The sequence below is a fragment of the Rattus norvegicus genome, chromosome 4 (genome assembly GCF_021556685.1).
Source record: "Rattus norvegicus strain SHRSP/BbbUtx chromosome 4, alternate assembly SHRSP_T2T, whole genome shotgun sequence".
Taxonomy (NCBI): domain Eukaryota; kingdom Metazoa; phylum Chordata; class Mammalia; order Rodentia; family Muridae; genus Rattus; species Rattus norvegicus.
In genome coordinates this window covers 182594142-182617346 of record NC_141537.1, presented here as the reverse complement: position 1 = coordinate 182617346, position 23205 = coordinate 182594142, and the positions used below count along the sequence as shown (strand labels likewise).

Here is a 23205-nt window from a genome sequence, read left to right as displayed (position 1 = left end):
CCCAACACGGCCTACTGTCATCCCATGTGAACCCAAGTGTACGGTCACAGTCATCTCCATTACCAGACAGTCTGAAACAAACTTATTTATAGTTAGATGACGACACTCCATAAAGAAGTCACAGAGCCCTGTCTAGAGAGTCTTTAGTTTGCTCTAAACAGCATCTGTGCCTTATCCATTCCACAGCACCCTAAGGAGGCACCCAACTTTAGACTAGTACTTCTCTCAAGAATTAGAATGAAAACTTTCATTTAAAAAAGTTTAAAACTAGAGTAATAAATAAGTTTTTGACATCTCAAAGGTATTACCTGGCCACTTCCAAGCAGAACTTGTTTTAGTTTCTCCTTCCCTATCCACTTGTGCCACCCATGCCCCGCCCACTCCCCATGCCCCGCCCACTCCCCTCACCTTTCTGCTCATCCCTCAGTCCTCTCAACAGCTTTGTACCTCATGTCACCTCTACTCACTTTTCAGGTTTCAGCCACATTTCCTCCTGTCCATCCCACACATCTCTATTAACAGAATGATCTAGGATCCAGACATAAGCAAGAATGTGAGCACTTGCATCTTTGGGGTTTCGTCTGGCCTGAGTTTAGGTCTCCTCAGCTAATCTACTACTTTCTGGACCCATCTGTTTTCCTGCCAATTTCATATGTGCAGCTGAGTCAAAGGCCGCTGTGTTCCCATACATGTCCATCACCCGTCCTCTGCTGATGACATCAGGGTTAATTCTACTTCCTTGTGACAGTATGGTCAGCAGCCATGGGTGCACAGGTGTCTTGAGAGCACGATGTAACAGGCCTGTGTCTCCAGCTCCCTAACCTCTTCTCTAGGGTTATCTATAGATTATCACAGGCATCCCTCACTTAATACAAAGCAGACTCTCAACCTCAACAAAACCTGATGCTTTCTCAAAAATTTATTGCAATAGGAATTTGTTCTTAAAACCACAATATTCTAGGAAATGGCTCTGATGATTGATAGGTCTGGCCAATGTAACCACCACACACTTCAGTTTAATTATCGCCTGACAGGAGCTCTCATGACCCTGGCAACGGCCCTGGCAGCCACTGTCTAACCTCTGTCACAGCTTTCTCCTCAGGACTTTCTGAATGGCGCCATATAACCTGAATATTAATTCCCCAACTCTGGCTTCCTTCCTGTGTCTGCGGACTTCTCCACCGGTGACTGGCAAACATACAGTTGTAATGCTTTTCTTCCCCCTCACGGCTCATAACACCAGGTTAAACTCAGCATGTATACCACGGTTCCTTCTCAACTGCGCTTATGCTTCACAAGGGTCAATGGACCAGCCTACTGTGGCCAGCTCTGTGTATCCAAAGCTACTCTACAAGTGAATCCATGTGGTCGCTGCTCAGAAGAAAGGGTAGGCGAGCAGTGAGAGGTCAGTGTCCAGCTAAGGGTTTCCTTATACAGTTATCCATTCCCCTCTGAGGTGAATGTGCATTTGATATGAGGACGGAAACCTTGAGGTGGAGAAGTGGGGGTGGGGTGGGCAAACTGCAAGACCTTGAGACAGGCAGCCTGAACCTAACGAGGTCAGATACCCACAAGGATGAGCTATAGAAGCTCTGTCACTTCGTGGTGGACAGGCAGGGTAGGGCTGGAGTGACAGCTCAGTAAGCCTGAGGATCTGAGGTATAGAGGTTCCACCTGCAGAACCCAAGCAAGGATCTGGGTGTAGCAGTGCATGCTTAAATCTCAGCATGTGGGACAGACAGGTGTCTCTGGGGTTCCTGCAGTTATTCCAGGCCTACTCAGAGAGCCCAGATTCCACAGAAAAGTCTATCTTGAAGGGGGGTGGTTAGCAATACCAGGAAATAAGATGGTTGATCCCCAGCCTCCACATGCACAGACAGGAAGCCACATAAGGAGGGTGCATGGGAGCGATGGCAGTGCCTTCCTCCTAAGTCAAGTCAGACACAGCAGCAACTGACCAGATGGTGGCTGCCATCTGGAGGTAATGATCCAGGGCTATGACAGGCAATGATCATGTCAGCACAACCACAGCCAGCTCCTCACAAGACTTCTACTTCCTACAGAAGCCATTCCTCTCCTCCTCCTTCGAATCCTTACAGTGGCTTCTTTGTCTAGAATAGACTACAAAATCATAGAGAATAAAACTCCCCAAGTAATCCTGAACGTGAAGACCACCACTGTTCTCTGTGTTGTACGATATAACAATGTCTCATCAACTTTTGTAATACTTCATATTTGAGGGACTTTCCTAAGGAGAACAAGGACATTAGTGATAAATTTAAAACGAATAGCTACGGTGCTCCAGGGTAGGAACAGGAAGTAGGGGGAAGATTTCAGATTCGTATCACTAATAAACCAACGGGAAGTCTATTTATAAATTATGTTCCTGGCCTAACCACATTACTCATTCAGAAAAATTAATTAAACTCCTAGGAAAAATTTAGGGCAGTTTATAATAACTCATTGCTTTTTTTTCCCTCTGGGGAGTGTAATTAATTCATAAGGCGATGCCTACAAATTTATTAAAAAATTTGGTCTAAGGCCAGATGTGGCAGATGGACCTGGAATCCCAGAACTCAGGAGACAAGAGGCAGAAGGACAGGGGTTCAAGGCCATCCGTAGCTATTCAGTGAGTGTGATTCCAGCTCTCTGCATGAGAACCTGTCTCTAAAACAACAGAACTCTGGGCTCAATACCAGGAGGTCACAGACAGAATCTTCCAGAGAGTCTGTTCTTCAGGGGCAGGCACTGCACGCCCATTGTCTAAATGTCCAGTTTCCTCATAGCTGGTGTTTTATACGTATAATAGTGATTTTACCAAATAAATCTATTAATTTACTTTTTCCTTTCTATTGAGAATTTGAGGGGAAACATCCAACTACGGTCACATGAGATATTGCCACAAATAGTAGAGAAGGAAACTTTGGTACCTCTTCCTGTGAACACACTGAGCCAACAGCCTCACGGGCACTGACACCCCTCCTGAGAAGCCACAGACACTTAGATGTTCCCTGTGTGAGCTCAAACCCAGGCAGATCAAAGCCCCTGGACAGGGTCACATCCAGCTCTTTGGTCAAAAAAAAAAAAATTCTACTGAGGGGAGAGATGGTGGACCGCCCCGCTGATCTCTTTGTGGGTGCCCATGGCACTGGGATCTGTCTCACCTGTGACAAGATGGGACAGGACAAAGGGTGCTCTTGAGACCTGAAATGGCTAAGAACAAAGGACATCGAGTGAGCACAGGCGCTGTCCCAGCTTTGCCCAGGGACAGAACTTCATGGTTTTTTTCAAGGCAGCAGAAGAGTTACATTAAAGCTTCACCTTTACAGGGCTGCCTGTGGGGCTAGCCTCTACTCTATGGGTATGGGTGTGTGTGTGTGTGTGTGTGTGTGTGTGTGTGTGTGTGTGTGTGTGTGTGTGTGTTAGGCAATGAAGTGAGACAAACACGGCAGACAGTTGGGAGCTGACAGGACACACATCATGGAGGTTCTCAGAGGCTCTGCTTATCTCAGACCAGGCTAATGACTGAGGAAGAATGGAGGAGGTAGCTGGTTTTGCTAATGCATAAACATAAAGTGAAAATATGGAGAAAAATAAACACAGAACCCAGTCCCAGACAGAGGGACAAAACGAATCTGAAACCCATTCTACTGAAATGGAAATGGATGACTTGTCTGACAGAGAATATGGGACCGGTAGGAATGGCCAATAGGTGTGTGAAAGGTGAGCTGCATCACTGACTCCAAGGAGGCCCCACCTCACCCTGCAAGGATGGGTATCGTAGGAAGACAGGCCAAGGAACAGGAACTGTGTACAGTGCCGTCGGGAGCATGATCAGCAGTCATAGGATGATCAGCATAGATGAGCCTCAAAATCATCTCTAAGGCAGCTCCCAGGTCAGCACACACCAACAGAAGAGGACTGAGAGAATGCAGCAGCGAGCAGATAAAGCCTGGTGACTCACAAGGGGAGGCAGAGCAAGAGCTAAGGCAGAAACAGAAACAGGTATAGCTGTGAACAGCAGAAACCCGGGGACACTGATCAGTTTTAGGACACGTCTGTGCCAGTGAATGGCTGCCGTATAAGACAGACACACAGAGAAATTTTGACATGAAACCTCTACATGATCCTCGATCCTTCAAAACAACCAACCAGCCAACCAACCAACCAACCAACCAACCAACCAACCAGCCAACCAGCCAACCCACCAACCCACCAACCAACCAACCAACCAATCAGCCAACCAGCCAACCCACCAACCAACCAACCAGCCAACCACGGTACTGCGGTGAGCACACAGGATCTATGAGGTCAGACAGCCACTCATCTAGGGTCAACTATAGGAGACTTCAGTTCCTGACTTGTCTTAGGACGTGACTTTTTCTGGGACACACTGGTGAGCCAGGCACTACTTGAACCTCCTAGGAGATACCGGGGTGGGCAGAGGTCAGATATAAAGATCTCAAGGAAGGTCAGTCAAGGTGTAAACACAGGAATCAATACAGGTTCTGAGAGGAAGTAAAGGTGGGGACAGCAATCTGGGTGTCAGCACTCACAGGAGCAGCAGGGAGTCCGGCACAGCTGTGGTACACATGCTCTGCATATTGAGAGTGGAAGGCATCATTCTCAAAGTTCACATGCAGCCTTCAAAAGGACTGTGATTTTAGAGCGGCCCAGGCACTCGTGACATAGAAGCCAGAAGCTTATATCCAGAAAACCATCTCTGAGCTCCTTGTGGTGCAGAGTAAAGTCTTAAGTCTTTTAAGCCATTACTAGGGTTTACTTACTAATTTTCTGCCTATGTATGGACTATATTTTCCTGTTTCTTTGAATATTATTTTTAGTTTCTAAACAACACACATTTAAAATAATACAAAGCAGCTTCAGAAACAGATCTTTTCTGTCCCTCTGAATTAATTCCCCGCTGTGACAGATAAAATATAGTTTGTTTGTTTGGGATATCTCACGAGATAATGTAATTCCCCAAGATTAATTCTGCAAAGCCTGTGGTATTCCTCCTATGTTGTTAGTAAAGTTTCTTATTAGTGCTTTGGATGATGTGTGGTCTGCTCCTGGAGGGCACAGATTTTGTTTCTCTTGTGAACCACTGAACTTAAGTGATCTACTGTGGCTGGAGAACACAGATTTCTCTCTGGAGCCACTCAGTTTGCCACCCTTTTCTAGAAGGTTCTGTTGCTGGGGCAACCTGGACACAGTCATTAGAACTCTGTATCTTAGTCTTTACTTCCTGAATCTCAGCCAGGTGAGTTGGTTCACTGGCCCTTCTTGGGATGTGCATGACCCTCAGGAAGGCAGAACTTTTCAAAGCCGTTTATGGAAAATGAGTTTTTCCCCAGATCTTTCCTTTTCAGTTTTTACCAGCCCCTACTTTGCCCCAACAGGCATTTCTGCAGCTGAGATGATAACGATCACCATTTTCTGGCACTGACAGACATCTCAGACATAGAGCTAGTTAGTCCACTAGGGCAGCAGGGATCAGGTAGAAGCTAGTGACAGGATTGGGGATATGACCAAAGTATTCATGTATGAAATTCTCAAAGAATTAATAAAAGCACTAAAATGAATAGAGACAAACAGCAGGTTTTCCAAGAAGTGGCAGAGCTGGTAACAGAAATGACCCACAGGCATGAAGCATCTGCGAGGCTGCAAACGCTGCACCTCTTCAGTGGGCCCTGAGATTGGGTTTCATATCTAGTGCCCTGCCCAAACTTGCAGCTAGGCAGACAGGAATGAGCAGAGAGATGGTTAACATTTTATGAAGCCAGGTTAGTAGTATTTAACTATTTTTTGAATAAACACGGATGGTAACGGAAACTTGGAAAAATATGACTTTGATAATTTTTGCTAAATTTTTCCTCCTTTTATGAAGCTATTTAAGTTATACTTAATCCACCACTCTAATAGGCCTGCTTAGGGTCTTCCTTTCAAAGAATGCTAATATTTGCCTAATTCTTTTTTTAGATACATATAATTTATAATTTAAGTATTTAATCAATTTGCAATAGATTTTACATACAAAGTTCAGAAGGCAATGGGAAGCCAATTGCAATATTTTTTAAAGTTCCTAATTAAAATTCTTCTAAGAATAAAAGTTGTCGTTGCAGAAAAATCTGCACAAGTATGCATTTTTGTGTAATTTTAATAAATCCTCAGCCTTCCTAGGCCCTTTCCAGGGATAGACTGGATATGCATAGGGCAGTCTGGCTCTATATGTTCTGTCACATGCTGATACTATGTATTGATCCCAGGACTCTGTCACATGCTGATACTATGTATCGATCCCAGGACTCTGTCAGTTGCTGATACTATGTATCAATCCAAGGAAGGACAGGGCGGTTCTAGATTGTGCCTGCTCTACCGTTCTCCTAACCTGCTTATTCTCAAATAGCACTGTTCCAACTAAACCAAGCATGTCTCTGCCTCGGTCTCCTCTGAAAAACTCTCCTGTTCACAGTGAGCTCTTCACACCTCCACAGCTTTATTGTCTCCTGCCCACTGACCATTGACCACTTGGCATGACCACTAAGCATGGCAACTGATGTGACCAACACTTGACAGGATACCTTAGTTAGCTTCTCCATCTCCTTTGAAAAGGCTGGGTTACTGTTTTTCTACTACTGTATCTAAAGAAATCAAAGAGGCAGGAGGGAGAAGCAGGCAGTCACATCAGCTACAACAGAGTAAGGTGTGAGTTTGACTGTGGCTACTTAATGATTATCCTCAATAGCCAGGGAGGTGTGAGCTTCACAGAACTTTCCACAAAGGCCATTTTCAGTTTCCTTGAGCAGGAGTGTAGGCTTTAAGCAGAAGGGTAGCAGTTGACGACTATGCAGAAGTCAACATGTGTAAATGAGAGCTGTTTACAATGATAATGAGCATATCTGATAGGCCGGTGGTTCACTCACACTGCTCCCTTATGGCCACTCCCTGCCCAGTGCTCCCTACACAATGCTCCCTGCCTGGTGCAACCAAAAAAGTTTCCACTCATATAGCTTCTACCAAAACTTTATGTTTCTAAGAATCTTCAGTTCATTTTTAACTTACAGGTGACACATTTCCTGCTGTTCATGCTTTGTTTTGTTTGAGTTAATGTCCTTTGTAGCCCAGGTTGGACTCAAACTTGCTATATATTACTGAAGCCAGTTTTCAACTGCTGTTCTTCTTGCCTCCATTTCCTGAGAGCTAGGATTACAGGTGGGCAGGACCATGCCCAGCTTCAGAGGGGCTTTAGTTTTAAAGTATAAGGCATATGTGTTGTGCTATGCCTTATAGGTGCCTGGCAATCAGCACTGAAAACAGGCTTCTGTGAAGGTTACCTTTGCTGTTTTATATTTGTGCAAAGGACGGCCATTCAAGTCCTTCTGCCCACAGAAGGCCTGGGTCATGGTAAACACAGCAGGCAAGCTCAACTGTGCAGATGAAGCTTGGGAAGATTAGTGGGCAGAAGCTATTCTGTAGGGCACAAGCTGGCTCACTGAGGTTTTCCTCTTGTGGGACCGTGGGGACATATGTGAGGTTGTGCTAGCCACTGCTGCCAACCCAAGGTGCACAGGTATGTAACTCAGACATAATTTGTTTGAGTCTCACTGTTCTAACCAAATACATTATTTACCATGTGAGTGTGCACCCATTCTGCATGCAAGCATGTGTGTATGCGTGAAAGGTGGGAGGGGAAGAAAAAGAATGAAGAATGAATGGGGGAAGCCTAACACAGAATGTTAAAATGGAAACATGGATTCTTATCCTTCTGAAATAGAGGGAAAAGGCAAAATATGTCACAGGATGCTTGGTACTAGAAAAATTATTTACGCATTTAAAGAGAGTAGGTCAGAATAGAAACACTGTGATGTGAACTGACCGTATACTACATTGACCTCACATCAGGCGTCACAGCAAGTGCCTTCCCCTGGGAAGGACAGCACCACAGGAACCAGGCTTCTGGGGGAGCTGCTCACCTGACTCATCCTCTGCTGCTCCTGCACAGCGGCCTGGATGGCCTCTGCTACCCTCTCCTGATCTCTTGCATGTTCTGTCTTCCACATTTCTCTTTCTTCGGCGTGAACTTTCTCCAGATTTTCCCTCTCTTCTTCCACTGCTTTAGTGATGACATCTTTCATTGCTTCTTTCTCAAGCTTCAAACAAAATGGTGGAAGCAGAAGCATTAACAGAAAGGCCAAACTCCAGCCACGAGACTCAACCCTCACGGTTAGTCCCAACATCGCTGGTTTTAGGTGTATTAAATAAAGGCACAGGGCACTCCATCATTTTAAAGCAGGGTTTCATCCTTGCCCCCGACATTTCTGCCTGAGACCAATCAAGCCTCAGCATAAGGCAGGAGTCACCAAACACAGGTTTTAAATGAGTTGTGATGAAGGAAATACATGCTACTAAAACATGTCTTTCAGGTCTGTTACAGCACAATTCTTTTCCTGAATTTTCAAAGACCCCAGTAACTGATGCATGATTTCTAAACAGTTGGTATCTGGAAAGTACTGATTCACCAGGCTGCACTTCTTGAGTTTGCACATCTCTGTATAACCTAACAGGCCTCTTCATACTCATCCACGGTAACCATCCTATCACCAACCTCCCTACGTCCTGGAAGGCAAAGAGGAACTTTCCCATCCGTTACCTTTACTCAGTCTACCCCAGTCTCCATTCAAGGAAACAGCTACACCTTCTCCTCTTCCTGCCTCTCTCCTCACTCAGAACCCGGCATGCATCCTAACAGATGAGTTGAATTAGAACCACTTCTACACTCGTGATTTTGGTTTCTGGCCCCTCTTTGGCAATTCATTTTGTCCCCCATTTCAGGCTCACAAGCCCTTACCAGTGCTCTCCTCGGTCAGCTTCCTGCTCCCTGCCATTTCCTAGAAGGACACACTTAAGCCGCAGACCCCCCACATCTTCCTTAGCTACACACTCAGATCACAACTCAGTTCAGAAGACTAGCCGCTTCTCAAGGCTCAATTCTAAGGTGAGTTATTACTGAAAAACATTTGAATGTGGATATACAACTTTACATGGTCAGAATAATTAGTTAATCATTGCCTTGCTGGTGTGTATCACATTTTTACCCAACTGTCGGCTTCATAGGGAAAAGATAAAAATCACAATAGTTCTGGATCGCCAGCCTCCACAAAGTGAGATTACGTATGCTATTCAAAAACCGAATGTGATGCTTACAGAACCTACTTTCAAGTCACAAGCTGTCTGTTTATTTCTGTCTTCCTGTCTCTCTGGTGATCTCCACCCTGCACTGGAAGTGGTTATCAGTGGCCTAACGCAATGGGTTTTAAAGAAGTAACTAATAATCTGTGTTGCAAAGCCTTCCAGTTGCCAACACATCATAGAATATGAATCGACAGGAATATGAATGGTCATTAAAAAGTGAAAAAAAATGGAATTCTGGAACAAAGTAGTGTTCAATGACTCTGTTAACGAGATGGGATGCAGTTCCACAGAGAAAGAACATGGCATTATGGCCGGGGCATAGCCTCAAGGCCTGGACAGGCACACCTACCTTCACAGCGGACTCCAGGGTTTCTTTGTTCTTCTGCATTTCCTCCTGTAGGCACTTTCCCAGTGTTTCCTGCAAATGAGAAGACAGCAGGGAGGATGCAGGCAGGGAAGGGAGCAGAAGCCTCCTCCCCGCCCCAGCCCTGGCAGGTACACAAAGCCTTACCTTCTGCTCCTGTGACTGCTGCGTCAAAGCTTCCTGGATCTTCTCTTTTAGCAGTTCCTTCTCGGTGTCCAGCACTTCTAGGAGCCTCTGATGCTACAAGGAAAGACACCTGAGCTGTAACTGTGGTTCTGAAATCCCACCGGCAAGGAAAGCAGGGAAGGAACAGCAAGAACTGAAGGAAACATGGGCATTGGCAAAGTGAGTGTGGAGGGTACAGAACACCGGAGCTGGCACGTCTCAAGCCGTGCCCGGGACCCTGCTGCACTCTCAGTTTCAGCTGAGCACGTGGCTCAAGCTCTGGCTTACACGCGATGACCTCACACCGACAAATCAATTGTAACATGAAATGTGTGCACAGAGCCCCACTTGGAGAGAGGTCTCCTAAACCGCTGGGCAGTAGCCCGTGGCGTAGACACACGTTCTGGATGTCCACCTAACCTCTGTGGGAGACAGAAGATCCGTTTTTCTCACTCTAAGATCTCACCAGTTTCTAACATGTGACCCATGAACTCGAAGAAACATCAAGTGTGTAGAGCCCATTCCACACCCATGGAGCTGCACCACATCCATCACTGACAAGTTTGTTATCTGAACGGAGGTTTCTAATCATCCTCTGCTTTTAGAGCCTCAACAGAGTGACCAAGGTCCTGGGTGGGGTCATCTGTTATTCTCTAATTACAAATGTATTTCCCATCTCATTTCTGAAAAGAAAAAAAAAAGTAGTTTCCCCTGAAAGGCAAGTCCAGTCTAACTGCAATACAGGTGAAAAGTTACGGTACCATGTGAGTCTGCCAAGGCCAGGTGACCACACAGAAGCCTTAGCTGTCACGCTCCACACACGTGCATGGTCACAGACATCATCCAATCATTAACTAGGAATCCAGGTCTCAAGTCTGAGCAGGAAAGTGCCCAGTTCAATGCCTGCCTGTGTACACAGACATCCCTGTCTCAAAATTTAACAAAGCAAGAAAAAGAGCTGGGGGTTTAGCTCCACAGCAGAATGCTTGCCTACTGCATCTAAGGTCCTCACCCAGCATGAAAAAGCCCCATTTGAGATACATGCAAAGGTCCCACCTGGGGCAAACATTAAAACTGATAAATAGGAAGCTAGAAGGAAGATGGTGCACCAGTAGAATGCATGCAAGTGTGAGGACTTGAGTTTGGAGTGCCTGTGCTTCTGTAAGTGCTGGAGAGGACACACCTGCGATCCCAGTACTCAGGTGTCAGGGACAGGAGAACCCAGAGGCAAGCAGGCTAGCTAGACCAGTCCAGCAGGAAACTTCTGGGTTTGAATGAGGCCTTGCCTCCAAATATGAGATGGAGAATGGAAGAGAAAGACACCTGACAGCTATCCCTAGCCTCTACACACACGCACACACATGTACATTCACATACATATACCCATGCCAATATACATATACATATATATCACAGACATGAGCATGAAGGAAAGGTAAGTGTAATTCTCTTGACATGAAAACCAATCAGCTTAGGCTTACAAAGGTTTAATAAACATAATCCAATAAACAACATTTCTAGGGAAAAAACAACCAATCGCAAGAAAATGCAGACCTGATGAGTGGAAATCAGTGAGTGACACGGGAGCCCAGCTTCCTCAGAGGCCAAGGAGAACACCTCAACAGGATATGTGTACTAAAACGCAATGCCATGTTGAGAAAATGCACCAGAAGGAGGCTTCTCACCACAGCAGTCGTACAGAGCGCACGGCCTGGCCTTGTCTGGATGAGCGCTGACTGACACTAACGCTGAAGGAGCGCTTTACTCACAGTGTACAAGGATACAGTAATCAGGAGCCTCCCTGGGTTATGCACATGTCTGCTTTATGTGAGCTGGGGCAACAACGAACCTTACAGCCGAGGGCTGTGCTGTCCCACACTTGCCTGCTGCCCCGAGTGTAACCTGAGCCTTAGCCAGGGTGGTCCCTTTTCAGGTATTAATGAATTCTGCAAGTTTTATAAAGTCATTACCAAAAAATGCAACTATCTAATAACTGTGTTTGCAACTATCAGTTCTACCCTATTAGTAATTACCATAGCAACGAAAAGCTACATAAGTAACACTCCACAGAAGGCCTTCTCACTGTAATCATCTACAGTAGAAGATGTAAATTCCTGTTTATTCCTGTGCTGTTCACCTAAAGTAAGACAGAATGACCTCCCATCTGGTTCACTGTCTGACTCACGGAAGATGAGGAGGAGCAGCAGAGGAGTATTTTAACTCAGCACGTTTATAGAGATTAAAGTCAGACAATCAACTATGCGTATCAGGAATTGATTCTCTCTTTTTTTGACTAAGTAGAATTTTTTTGTATAAATATTCAGTGGGCTCACCCATTCTACTACTGATAAAACAATCACAAACTGTCTTAAAAACACATCTTTATCTCTTCTGCAAATATCTATAAGCTGGCTTGGGGTAATGTTTGAAAGTAGGTTGAATCCAGTCACTCGCAGGGCTTTGCAATGTGGTGGTGGCCAAGGATGTCTGTGTGCAGGTGCAAGCAGTGGGTTGCAAAGGCCACAGGCCAGAGCCAGCAGTGTGGTCTTGCTTCTCACTGAGAAACAGCTGATGTGTGGCGGCTTCCCCCAGCTGCTCTGCTTAATGGGACTAGCCTTTACAGCCCCATAAAAGACATTACAGAAATTAACTGAAACTATCCCAGCCAGCATCATCCAAGAGGGGTTTGTTACAGTTTGCTTACATAAGATAATATATCGCTTCTTAAAACTACAGTGCAAGTTTAATAAAAAAAAGTTTAATAAGATTTTATATATTTTACATGAAAATATAAAAATAAAAGTTATAAAATTTTGCAATTGGAGAAATGAGTTCTAACTTTATGCAGTAGAAGCTGTGTACAAGGCTGTCAAAAACCATCTTTTGAAACACAAAGCATGGAGGACTAGAATGCTTCATCTCTTTGGAAATCATCCCAAAAGAAAGCACTCAGATCCCGCAGACTCGTACTTAAATACTGAGGTTCTGTGGTTCCTACTTGATTCCTGAATGTGAGACAAGACCAAACAAAACCAAAACCCAACACAACACCCTCTTCTTCCTTGGGCTACGAATGTAAGTTACAAGACATGTGTGGAGCAGATCCACCTGATCACAATGGCACCTCCTCTCTACTACAGTTAGATTAAGCCACCTTTGTGGCCTGTGGCCAGGCATGCTTACCTACACACTATAGACCTGAAACCTCCTGTTAGTCTTCTGTATTTGGGGTGGAGGTGCTGGTGCATATCCTAAACAAGTTTCTGACTTTCTCCAAGTCTCTTATCCTGTGCACAACAAGTGATCTCAAAGGAATCTAGAAGGATCTAGAAGAGTATTGCTACTTCTGTTTGATGTGAATGGAAATGCATGATAACTTGATAAGCTATAAAATAAATCACAGATAATAATTTATGGGTCAACGAGTGAAGTATTGTTGGGAAAGAAACCTTCTGGAAGATAAACTGAGATTTCACAAAACCAGAAACATCAACATGCGTCTTCCTGCAAATAAAATCAAGCCGTAATATGCCTGAAGTAGCAGATCTACTCAACCAATAGCTACATTCCTAACAAGCTTGGGGGAACATCAGCAAGCAGCAGCTCCAATTTAAGCAGGGCTTTGATTTACCAAGTGAAGAAATGAAACACTGGGAGACTGGCAGCACAGAGGCCAGATGGACAGTACCAGCAGGCACTAGGGGACCAGCAGCAAAGGCGGACGGACAACACTTCCACACAGCCCTCCACCTTAGACAGCTGATTCACTTAAACAGAGGTTTTGACACAATCCGAAATTTAAGCAGAGTCTTTCTGTCTCAACACCTTCTAAATGAAACAGCTCTTGAAAACCCTTCTCTGTGTAAACACGGCACAGCAGGCTCTCACAGCAGTGACCAGCAGATCGAGAGCAATGACCCTCAGATGTACGGAGCCCAACAGCAACTATCTCATATCCTCGAAGCATTCCGTTCGCATGGTGTGACAATACTACAGGACACGGAGGTCATGTCCAGCAGAAACTTCCTGTCATATGCATGTAGTCTGCAGAAATTCCCTGGTCTCACTGTGACACCTCCAAGGCTGGGTTCTCATGGCCACTCCCTGAGGTACTGAGCCCACCCTCCAGGCCCTGCCCCAGTACTGCCCTTCTCAGAATTTTGTAGCAATATGAATTTTGAAAGTCATGAACATTCACCTGATGACTGCCAGGGAGGGTAGGAGGACAGACACAGCAGTGAAGGCAATGGCTTTACTCCATATGGCATTTTTCAGCCATCAGCTTGTGCTGTCCTTGAGAGCATATAGTGCTGTGATTCTCACTTTCAGGAAAGCATGTCAGAAACTACCTGGCAGTGGCCCCTTGTGTCTCATGCTCCTCTATCTCACAACTCCACACTTCAATATTTTGCATAGCAATATCCCTAAGCCAGCTAGAATTTTAAGTCTCAAAGGAATACTTTAAGGTAGACTAAGTTTGTAAAACAGCAGGAGCCCTGTTGCAGATCACTGGGCAACATCTTACAAAGCCAGACATGGATCCTCATAAGGACCAGCAATCAGCCTCCTTGGGACTCATCTAAAGGAGCTGAATACTGACGTCCATGCAAACTCTGGACACGTGTGTGCAGTGCTGTTCTGAATAACTAAAACTTCCAAGTAACCAGAATCCACTTTTTGAATGTGCCCTTCTGAGAGTAAGCACTGAGGGAAACTATACACTTTGGGGGCCACTGGGAGGGTCATGAGCTGTGTTATGAGGTGCTACTAGGAGAACAGACTACGTAGAAGTTGTGTGTGAATGGGAGCACCAGGAAGATGGGAACACTGCAGCTGCTATAACCTAAAAGCAGTCCTTAGAACAAAGCCTGCCAGTCAAGTGGGAAGAGAAGCTTGGACAGCCACTGCTCACAAGGGAGTTCGTCCTGAAGTGCAGGACGGCAACCGACATGCACAGAGCAAGCCACTATACCACAGTTTAGAACACCTGACACGGGAGACATTCTACTGCTGGCCTCAAACTCTTTACGATACTCAAGTAACTAATTCAATTTTGGAAGCTCGAGAGTGTTCCTGGCTTAGAATAAAAGGTGCCATGCACAGTGACATAATTCATATTAGAAAAGGGCCTCTCAATCTCAGTGGAAGGTGTTTCTTGATCTCTCTCCAAACCTATGTGCAGATGACCTATGAAGTCATTAAAGGGTGTTCTGGTGTCACAGTATTTTCATTTTAGTGGCTACTGCAAGACTGTGTGGTTCTATCAGCACTCACAGAACAACGCCCGTGGTGACGAGCTTGGTGTGAAGACTGCAGCAGACCCCAAGGGGCTCACTTTCTGTCAGTCAACACCCAGACCTTCAGGTCCCATTGAGATACCTCCTATCTGTCACGTCTTCCCACAAGCTCAGGAAAAATCACGTGCGCCCCACTGCAGTTTGCTTTCATCACCAGCACAGTATTTATTATATACACGTATTTATTATATAGACGACCCATTTTATGTCCGATTCTATGACACGCTAGCTTAGAGACACAATGTCCTATTTTTAAAGTACAGGACACACATGTTGAAGGTTGTGAGAGTAAGTTAGCTGCACATTATTCAGACAAGTCTGCAATTCAGCATATCACACCAATTTTAGGAATTCTGGACTATGAGGCACCAAAAATAACAAATAATTCTACTTCTTTGTTTGTCAGGGAATCTGTGCACATAGACTTTCACTAAGACAGCTGTCACTCAGGACCTCCAGCCAAAGAAATGGAGACTCTGGGCACAAGCCCTCTCCTGAGACGACTTCTGGAAATGAAAGCCCAGAGCTATTTATTTCCCTGTCTTTCTGTAAGTTTCTTTGGATGTGCAAGTAAGCAAATCATAATAAATTACTGTTAAGTTTTAACTTAGCCCACAGGAACACTCTGACAAATACATTTTTCTGAAGAGATAGTGGGACTCCCGAATTGTTGAGGTAAAGACAGTGAGGTCATCAAAACACTCCCCAGGACAAGGGGGAAATGAATGGCCACCATCACATGCTGTGTCCTTTTTCTGCCTTTCAGTCTAGAGGGAAGACTTGCCCTGAAAAAGGACAATGTTCTCACTCAGGAGCAATGATGCTGAGGTGACAGCAGGGGAGCCAGGGTCCCTACCAGGGAAGGCACAGCATGGTGTGAAGATCCAAAGTTGTTTCAGAGCCATGGAAGCAAACCTGGAGAATACCTGATGTCATCACTCATTATGTTTAAGACCCTGACACCAGCAGACCAGCTTCTCATTCTTCCACAGGGAGGAGAGCCACTGCCTCTTTGGCTGTCACTCGAGGTTGGTACGGTAGGCTGGGGGCTTTGAGATTGCCCTTTTAATGGATGCATGAGGCCAACTGCATTCTAGTGTGATTTGAGGCTCATCCGAGATACTGTATTTTCATGTTGAGTGAAAATGTCTCCAGGTTCAGCATGCTTAACTCTAATTCTAGAACAATCTAATAAGCAAGACCTTTTCCACACATGTCCATATGCACAGGCACCCATTCAATGCCAGTGACTGTTCTATATTCGTTTTTAGGAACTAAATTAATGAAACAGGAGCCTTAAACTACACCAGTGTTTTAACTCTTAAGACATGACGTTTAAAGCTTGATTATCACATATACATGAGACTGCTGAGTTTGGCTCCTTCTAATCTGGTACTGATGTAGAAGGTTTTCAGATGAGACCCCAGTATCCACCTTAGACACAGTGCTGCTATGCTGGTTCTTAAACACTTACAGTGCTGTATACAGTGTGGAAATGCCCCTTCTCTACCCCAGCCACTCATGTAACACTGAGCAGACTCGGGACACACAGACACATTCCCCCACAGACCCTGCCCCAGCTGACTCCTTCCCACATGTGAGTCATTCAGCTGCTTGTAGTCAGCTAATTCTCCTTCTCACACATTCTGTTTCTGCCCACAGGGTTTTGTGTGAACCCTGACTGTAGTGCAGTCTGACAAGCCTAACACATCTGTCCCGCCAAAGGCTCACATCAGCCCAGACACACTTCCTTAGCAAAGCTCTGTGCTTAGAGTTGTGAACCTCTTTTAACAGCTTAATGAGGTCACTCTAGTGTTGTGCAACAATTTTCTCTGGAATAAACCTTTCAAATTAAAAAAAGCCTTACATCTTGGAAGAAAGCTCTTTAGATACAGGTATTAAGAGTTCTAAAGGGAGGGGGTTGGGTATTTGGCTCAGTGGTAGAGCGCTTGCCTAGGAAGCGCAAGGTCCTGGGTTCAGTCCCCAGCCCCCCCCCCCCCAAAAAAAAGTTCTAAAGGGAGGTGAAACATTCCATCCATCATCAAAGCTCTTAGGCTCAGCAGTACACAACTCAAAAGTCCCTGAAACTCATCTGGTGCACTAAGTCCTCCCTATACAAACTGTAAAGCTGGCCAAGAGAGAGGGGCAAATGAACTGAACTGCTTAGAGATACTCAGATTACCTGAGCTGTCTGAAAGGGACAGTCTTCAGATTGTTGAACTGCCTCTAAGTTGTGAAGTGTGGTCCAAGATTTCAGCTACCTGTAAATTACCACCACTGCTGGGGTGGGCTTTAGTGATGCAGCTGTCTTTGAGTCATTTCTGCTCCTGTAAGTAACTCCTCACCCATATTCCTGTAAATAACCCAACTCACTGGTTCACTAAGTGGCCTTGGGTGGTATTGTTGCTGTGGTCTGTCCCTGGGTCTGGGCAGTTGTCAGTGCTGTCTGTGGTCTGTCCCTGGGTCTGGGCGGTTGTCAGGGCTGTCTGTGGTCTGTCCCTGGGTCTGGGCGGTTGTCAGGGCTGTCTGTGGTCTGTCCCTGGGTCTGGGCGGTTGTCAGGGCTGTATGTGGTCTGTCCCTGGGTCTGGGCGGTTGTCAGGGCTGTCTGTGGTCTGTCCCTGGGTCTGGGTGGTATTGTTGCTGTGGTCTGTCCCTGGGTCTGGGCGGTTGTCAGTGCTGTCTGTGGTCTGTCCCTGGGTCTGGGCGGTTGTCAGTGCTGTCTGTGGTCTGTCCCTGGGTCTGGGCGGTTGTCAGGGCTGGTGTTGTAGTCTGTCCCTGGGTCTGGGTGGTTGTCAGTGCTGTCTGTGGTCTGTCCCTGGGTCTGGGCGGGTGTCAGTGCTGTCTGTGGTCTGTCCCTGGGTCTGAGCAGTTGTCAGTGCTGTCTGTGGTCTGTCCCTGGGTCTGGGCGGTTATCAGTGCTGTCTGTGGTCTGTCCCTGGGTCTGGGCGGTTATCAGTGCTGTCTGTGGTCTGTCCCTGGGTCTGGGCGGTTGTCAGGGCTGTCTGTGGTCTGTCCCTGGGTTTGAGCGGTTGTCAGGGCTGGTGTTGTAGTCTGTCCCTGGGTCTGGGCGGTTGTCAGGGCTGGTGTTGTAGTCTGTCCCTGGGTCTGGGCGGTTGTCAGGGCTGGTGTTGTAGTCTGTCCCTGGGTCTGGGCGGTTGTCAGGGCTGGTGTTGTAGTCTGTCCCTGGGTCTGGGCAGTTGTCAGTGCTGTCTGTGGTCTGTCCCTGGGTCTGGGCGGTTGTCAGTGCTGTCTGTGGTCTGTCCCTGGGTCTGGGCGGTTGTCAGTGCTGTCTGTGGTCTGTCCCTGGGTCTGGGCGGTTGTCAGTGCTGTCTGTGGTCTGTCCCTGGGTCTGGGCGGTTGTCAGGGCTGTCTGTGGTCTGTCCCTGGGTCTGGGCGGTTGTCAGGGCTGTCTGTGGTCTGTCCCTGGGTCTGGGCGGTTGTCAGTGCTGTCTGTGGTCTGTCCCTGGGTCTGGGCGGTTGTCAGGGCTGTCTGTGGTCTGTCCCTGGGTCTGGGCGGTTGTCAGGGCTGGTGTTGTAGTCTGTCCCTGGGTCTGAGCGGTTGTCAGTGCTGTCTGTGGTCTGTCCCTGGGTCTGGGTGGTTGTCAGTGCTGTCTGTGGTTTGTCCCTGGGTCTGGGCAGTTGTCAGGGCTATCTGTGGTCTGTCCCTGGTTTGCTATCAGTGCTGAGAGATTATGTGCTCATGTTCCCCCAGGAATAGCATCATTACAGCATCTTTTGATTACAAACACCAGAGTGGACAACGTCCCTTTTGGACATTCTTTACCTGTAGCCATGGGCACTGAGGTCAACCTAAGGGTAAAGGTCATGCTTCCCAGTTTCCTACTCCAGCTCCCTGACAAAGCCCCCTGCACAGCCCTGCCACTGCTGCTCTGACAGGACAGCAGCCACTGCCAAGGATGCTCCTTTACTTGGATAGAGACTATGCGCTGAGAAACTCCAGAAAGGCCCAGCAGAAGGTTCATCTACTTTACCCTCTCACAACAGGAGAGCCATGTCCTGGCTTCCATCGGAATAGGAACCTGACTTATCTTTATGGTTTGTTTGGCTTTAGGAGGATGGTAACTCATTTTCCCAAACAATACATTCAAGAGAAAAAGGGAGACACGTCTTATTAGTGGAATAGGCTTCGTTTTAAAACAATGATTTATTAGATTTCTTAAATTTACTGTAAGAAGAGAATTAAGAAATGGAGGTAGGTATGTGGTGGAGGAAAACAATCTCTGGCTAGCCATGCTCTGTTCACATGTCTCTATGTACACATTTGGGACAATGATGAGCAGTTAATAAATGTGTTTTCCCTGGCAGACGAGTGGTCTCACAAGCACACTTTGTCTGCCTGTTTAATAACAATGAGACTCAAGTGGTCTTGACAGCTAAAAGTGAACAAAAACACCATCACAACTTAGACAACACTGACACTATTTTGTAAACCATTGCATAGAATTTTTAAAAAATGAGCTAGTTGTACCGCATGGAACAACGTTCATATGGCCTGAATTCTGATACCACCGAGTTAGGCAGAACCTGACAGTTCTGTTGAGTCCGTATGGGAGCTCACTTTCACCCTCTGCCATTCTAGTTCTCAGCACTGGAATTCATTCCTCTACTTAAACAGACTGCAGGATGGACATCGTGACAGTGCTAGGGTGAGAGAATTTTAGCCTTGCATACAGACTCCCAACACCTTTGTGGACTCTGCTAATGTCTATCTAGGGCACAGCAGACAAGAACTCAGGCATGTGCAGGGAGGTGTGGTGGAACCTCCCTCGGCTTCATATCGACAGCTGTGAGAGCCTTATGGGTAGATATCACTAAGGATAGGGTTCACTACAGAGCCATAGAAGAGGCTGGGAGGGTGGGAAGAGGCGGAGAGATGGAGCTGGCAGGGGTGGATGTGTAAGAGGACTGGAGACTCAGACGAGGCTACACTGCAGTGCAGCAAGGGCTTCTGTGTCAGAACAATATTAGAGCTCTCAAGTGATTAAGCCTAGGATTTAGAGATGTTTGACATCATGCTAGCTCTCAGAGTGTTTACCCTTTTATCTCTTGAAGTATGTCTATATCTACATATGGACACCCTTCCTTTAAACTCACACCCCTCTCCCACACTGCATTTCTCTGTCACTGCCTTGCAGATCCTGCTTGCAAGCGCCTTCTGGACTCTGAAGCTGGAGGGAAGCTCTGTTGCAGTAGCCTCCTGTGCTCTGGGAAAGACCACTGCTTAACTAACAGCTCAACCTCTGTGGGCCCTCATCTTTCCTCTCCTTTTCAGCCGTTATCAATGTCCTCAGTGATGCGGTTACACTAAAAGCTATTTTCTAACAGCACAGGAGTTATCTGTGATACAATCCCACCTGCCACGAGTTTCTAATCACATTTTGTCTGAGAAACAGAGCAATGAAAATATCCTTTTATCTGCTTTCATGCCATTCTGATCCACTGAAGTCACAGCTGTGGGGAAGCAAAGGCTGCTCACACTTTTTTTTTTTTTTAATAAAATGAATCTATTTCAGGATACATGTCTATGTTTTGCTTGCTTTCTGACTAAATTCCTTTTGCCTTGTTTACCGATATTTATTTTCTCAAGTTCCTACCTGCTAAAAACCCAGTACTCACTGCCCTCTGGAAGTAACTAAAGGAGAGACGTGGGAAATGAGCTCTGCCAGGCCTGGGGCAGGGCAGTGTCCTGCCGAGTCCATAACCAAGCAAGACAAGCCGGCTACTCCAGAGAGGGCACTAACAGGACGGACCTGCAGAGCCAGGAGAGAGAGGCCCAGAAACAAAGTAGCCAGTGCCCGAGGAGACAATCCCTCAATCAGTGAAAGAAACACCCAAGGGAAAGAGGCCCAAGTACCAGCTAAAGCTCACGGAGAGGAAGTGGGAAATGCCCTTGAACACACTGGTGCTGGAGCCAGTTTCCTGGACAGAACTCCAATGGCTCGGGCTCTGAGATCAACAACTGATAGATGGGACCTCAGAAAACTGAAGAGCTTCTGTAAGGCAAAGGACACTGTCAAGAGGACAAAATGGCAGCCTACAGACTGGGAAAGGATCCTCATCAACCCTGTATCTGACAGAGGGCTAATGTCCAACATTATAAGTAACTCAAGAAGCTAAACACCAACAATTCAACCAACGCAATTAAAAAATGGGGCACAGACCCAAAATTCAGAGAATTCTGAACAGAGGAATCTCGAATGGCCAAGAATCACTTAGAGAAATGTTCAAAGTCCTTAGTCATTAGGAAAATGCAAATCAAAACAACTCTGAGATTCCACCTTTTATCTGTCAGATGGCTAAGATCAGAACCTCAGGTGACAGCACATGTTGGCGAGAATGTGGAGAAAGAGGAACACTCCTCCACTGCTTATAGGAGTACAAACTTATACAACCACTTTGGAAATTAATTTGGAGGTTTCTCAGAAGACTGGGAATAGTTCTACCTGAAGACCCAGCTACACCACTCCTGGGCATACACCCAAAAGATGCTCCAACATATAATAAGGACACATGTTCCACTATGTTCATAGCAGCCTTATTTATAATAGCCAGAAGCTGGGAAGAACCCGGATGTCCCTCAGCTGAGGAATGGATACAGAAAATGTGGGATATCTACACAATGGAGAACTACTCAGCTATCAAAAACAAAGACATCATAAATTTTGCAGGCAAATGGATGAATCTTGAGAATATCATCTTGAGTGAGGTAACCCAGTCTCAAAGCATATGATAGTATATATCCCCTCATAAGTGGATATTAGTCATAACATATAGGTGCCTATGCTATACTCCATAGACCCACGGAGGCTGGACAGTAAGGAGGGCACAAGCAAGTACACTCAAGTCTCACTTGGAAGGGGGAACGGAATGTGGAATGGTCATGGACGGAGGGAACTAGGTGGGAAAAGCAATCTGGACAGTTGTGGGAGGCGCAGGGGGGATGGTCAGATGGCCACGGGAATGAAGGGAAATCTGCAACAGATTGGGGGGGGCATCACCAGGAAGTTATGGGGACCTGGGATCAGGGGAGCCACCAAGAATCAATGAGAGTGACCCTGGCTGTAACTTACAGCATTGGGAATATGGAGCCTGGGGAGTCTGAGTCTTATGGCCAGGCAGGAACCTTGGTGGAGAGATAGGGACATCAACCCACCCAACAAACCTTTCAACTCAAAACTTAATCCTGTCTACAAGAAAGACAAATATGGAGCAGACACTGAGGGAAAGGCCAACCAATAACTGACCCAACTTGAGATTATGCCACGGACAAACACCTCCCTGACACTATTAATGATACTCTGTTATGTTGCATAGCTGTCCTCTGAGGGGTTCCTCCCAGGAGCTGACTCAGACAGACGCAGATATCCACAAACGGTAGATGAAACTTGGGGACTTTTATGGAAGAATAGGAGGAAGGATTACAGCCCCTAAGGGGATAGGAACTCCACAGGAAGACCAACAGAATCAACTAACCTGGACTCTTGGGGCTCAGACTGAACCACAAACCAAAGAACATACACAGGCTAGACCTAGGCCTCCCCGGACATATGTAGCAGATGTGCAGCTTGATGTCCATGTGGGTCCTGAACAACTGGAACAAGGGCTGTCCCTAAAGCTGTTGCCTGTATGTAGCATATGCTCTTGTGGCTGGGCTGCCTTGTCTGCCTCAATGGGAGAGGAAGTGCCAGGGTCCAGGCACACCTTGGAGGGCCTCTACCCACTCAGAGGAAAAGGACATGGGGGGGGGGTTCTGGAGAAGAGTTGTGGGAGGGGGTAACCAGAAAAGGGGGCAGCGAACTGTAAGCAAAGTGAGTAAGTAAAAGAAAAAAATATATAAAAAAAGTAGTTTGATTTATTTCAGACAACACATAAACTGATAAACCTCAATATACTCACAGACCTCCAAAACAGAAATCGTTTAAAAGGACACATAAGAGACTTAGAGACTGGATTAGGTGAAAGTTGTTTATGGGAGAGACTGAGGCAAATATGGACATAGGTGACCGCTGGTGGGTGTCTCCTGATGCAACCTCCCTCCCTGTCAGACAACTCCCTCTATGCTGCAACCTGTGGCTGGTGGGATGTTCCTGATATTCAGAATTAATTCTGAATATGGTAAACAGAAACACAACCAAGGCCATGAGGCTTGGTGGCCAGTCAGG

The 23205-nt window shown here is 46.3% G+C and overlaps 1 protein-coding gene across 26 annotated transcripts in view; it reads right to left on the bottom strand.

Annotated features, from left to right (window-relative positions):
- Ccdc91 (coiled-coil domain containing 91) overlaps positions 1-23205 on the bottom strand; it is a 170715-nt gene that overhangs the window by 36379 nt on the left and 111131 nt on the right. For all 26 annotated transcript variants that reach the window (XM_087657856.1, XM_087657861.1, XM_087657836.1 and 23 more), the window contains 3 exon segments: positions 9707-9799; positions 9545-9613; positions 7977-8153 (listed from right to left, as the gene is read on the bottom strand). In XM_087657856.1, coding sequence (XP_087513982.1) covers positions 7977-8153; positions 9545-9613; positions 9707-9799 — 339 coding nt within the window.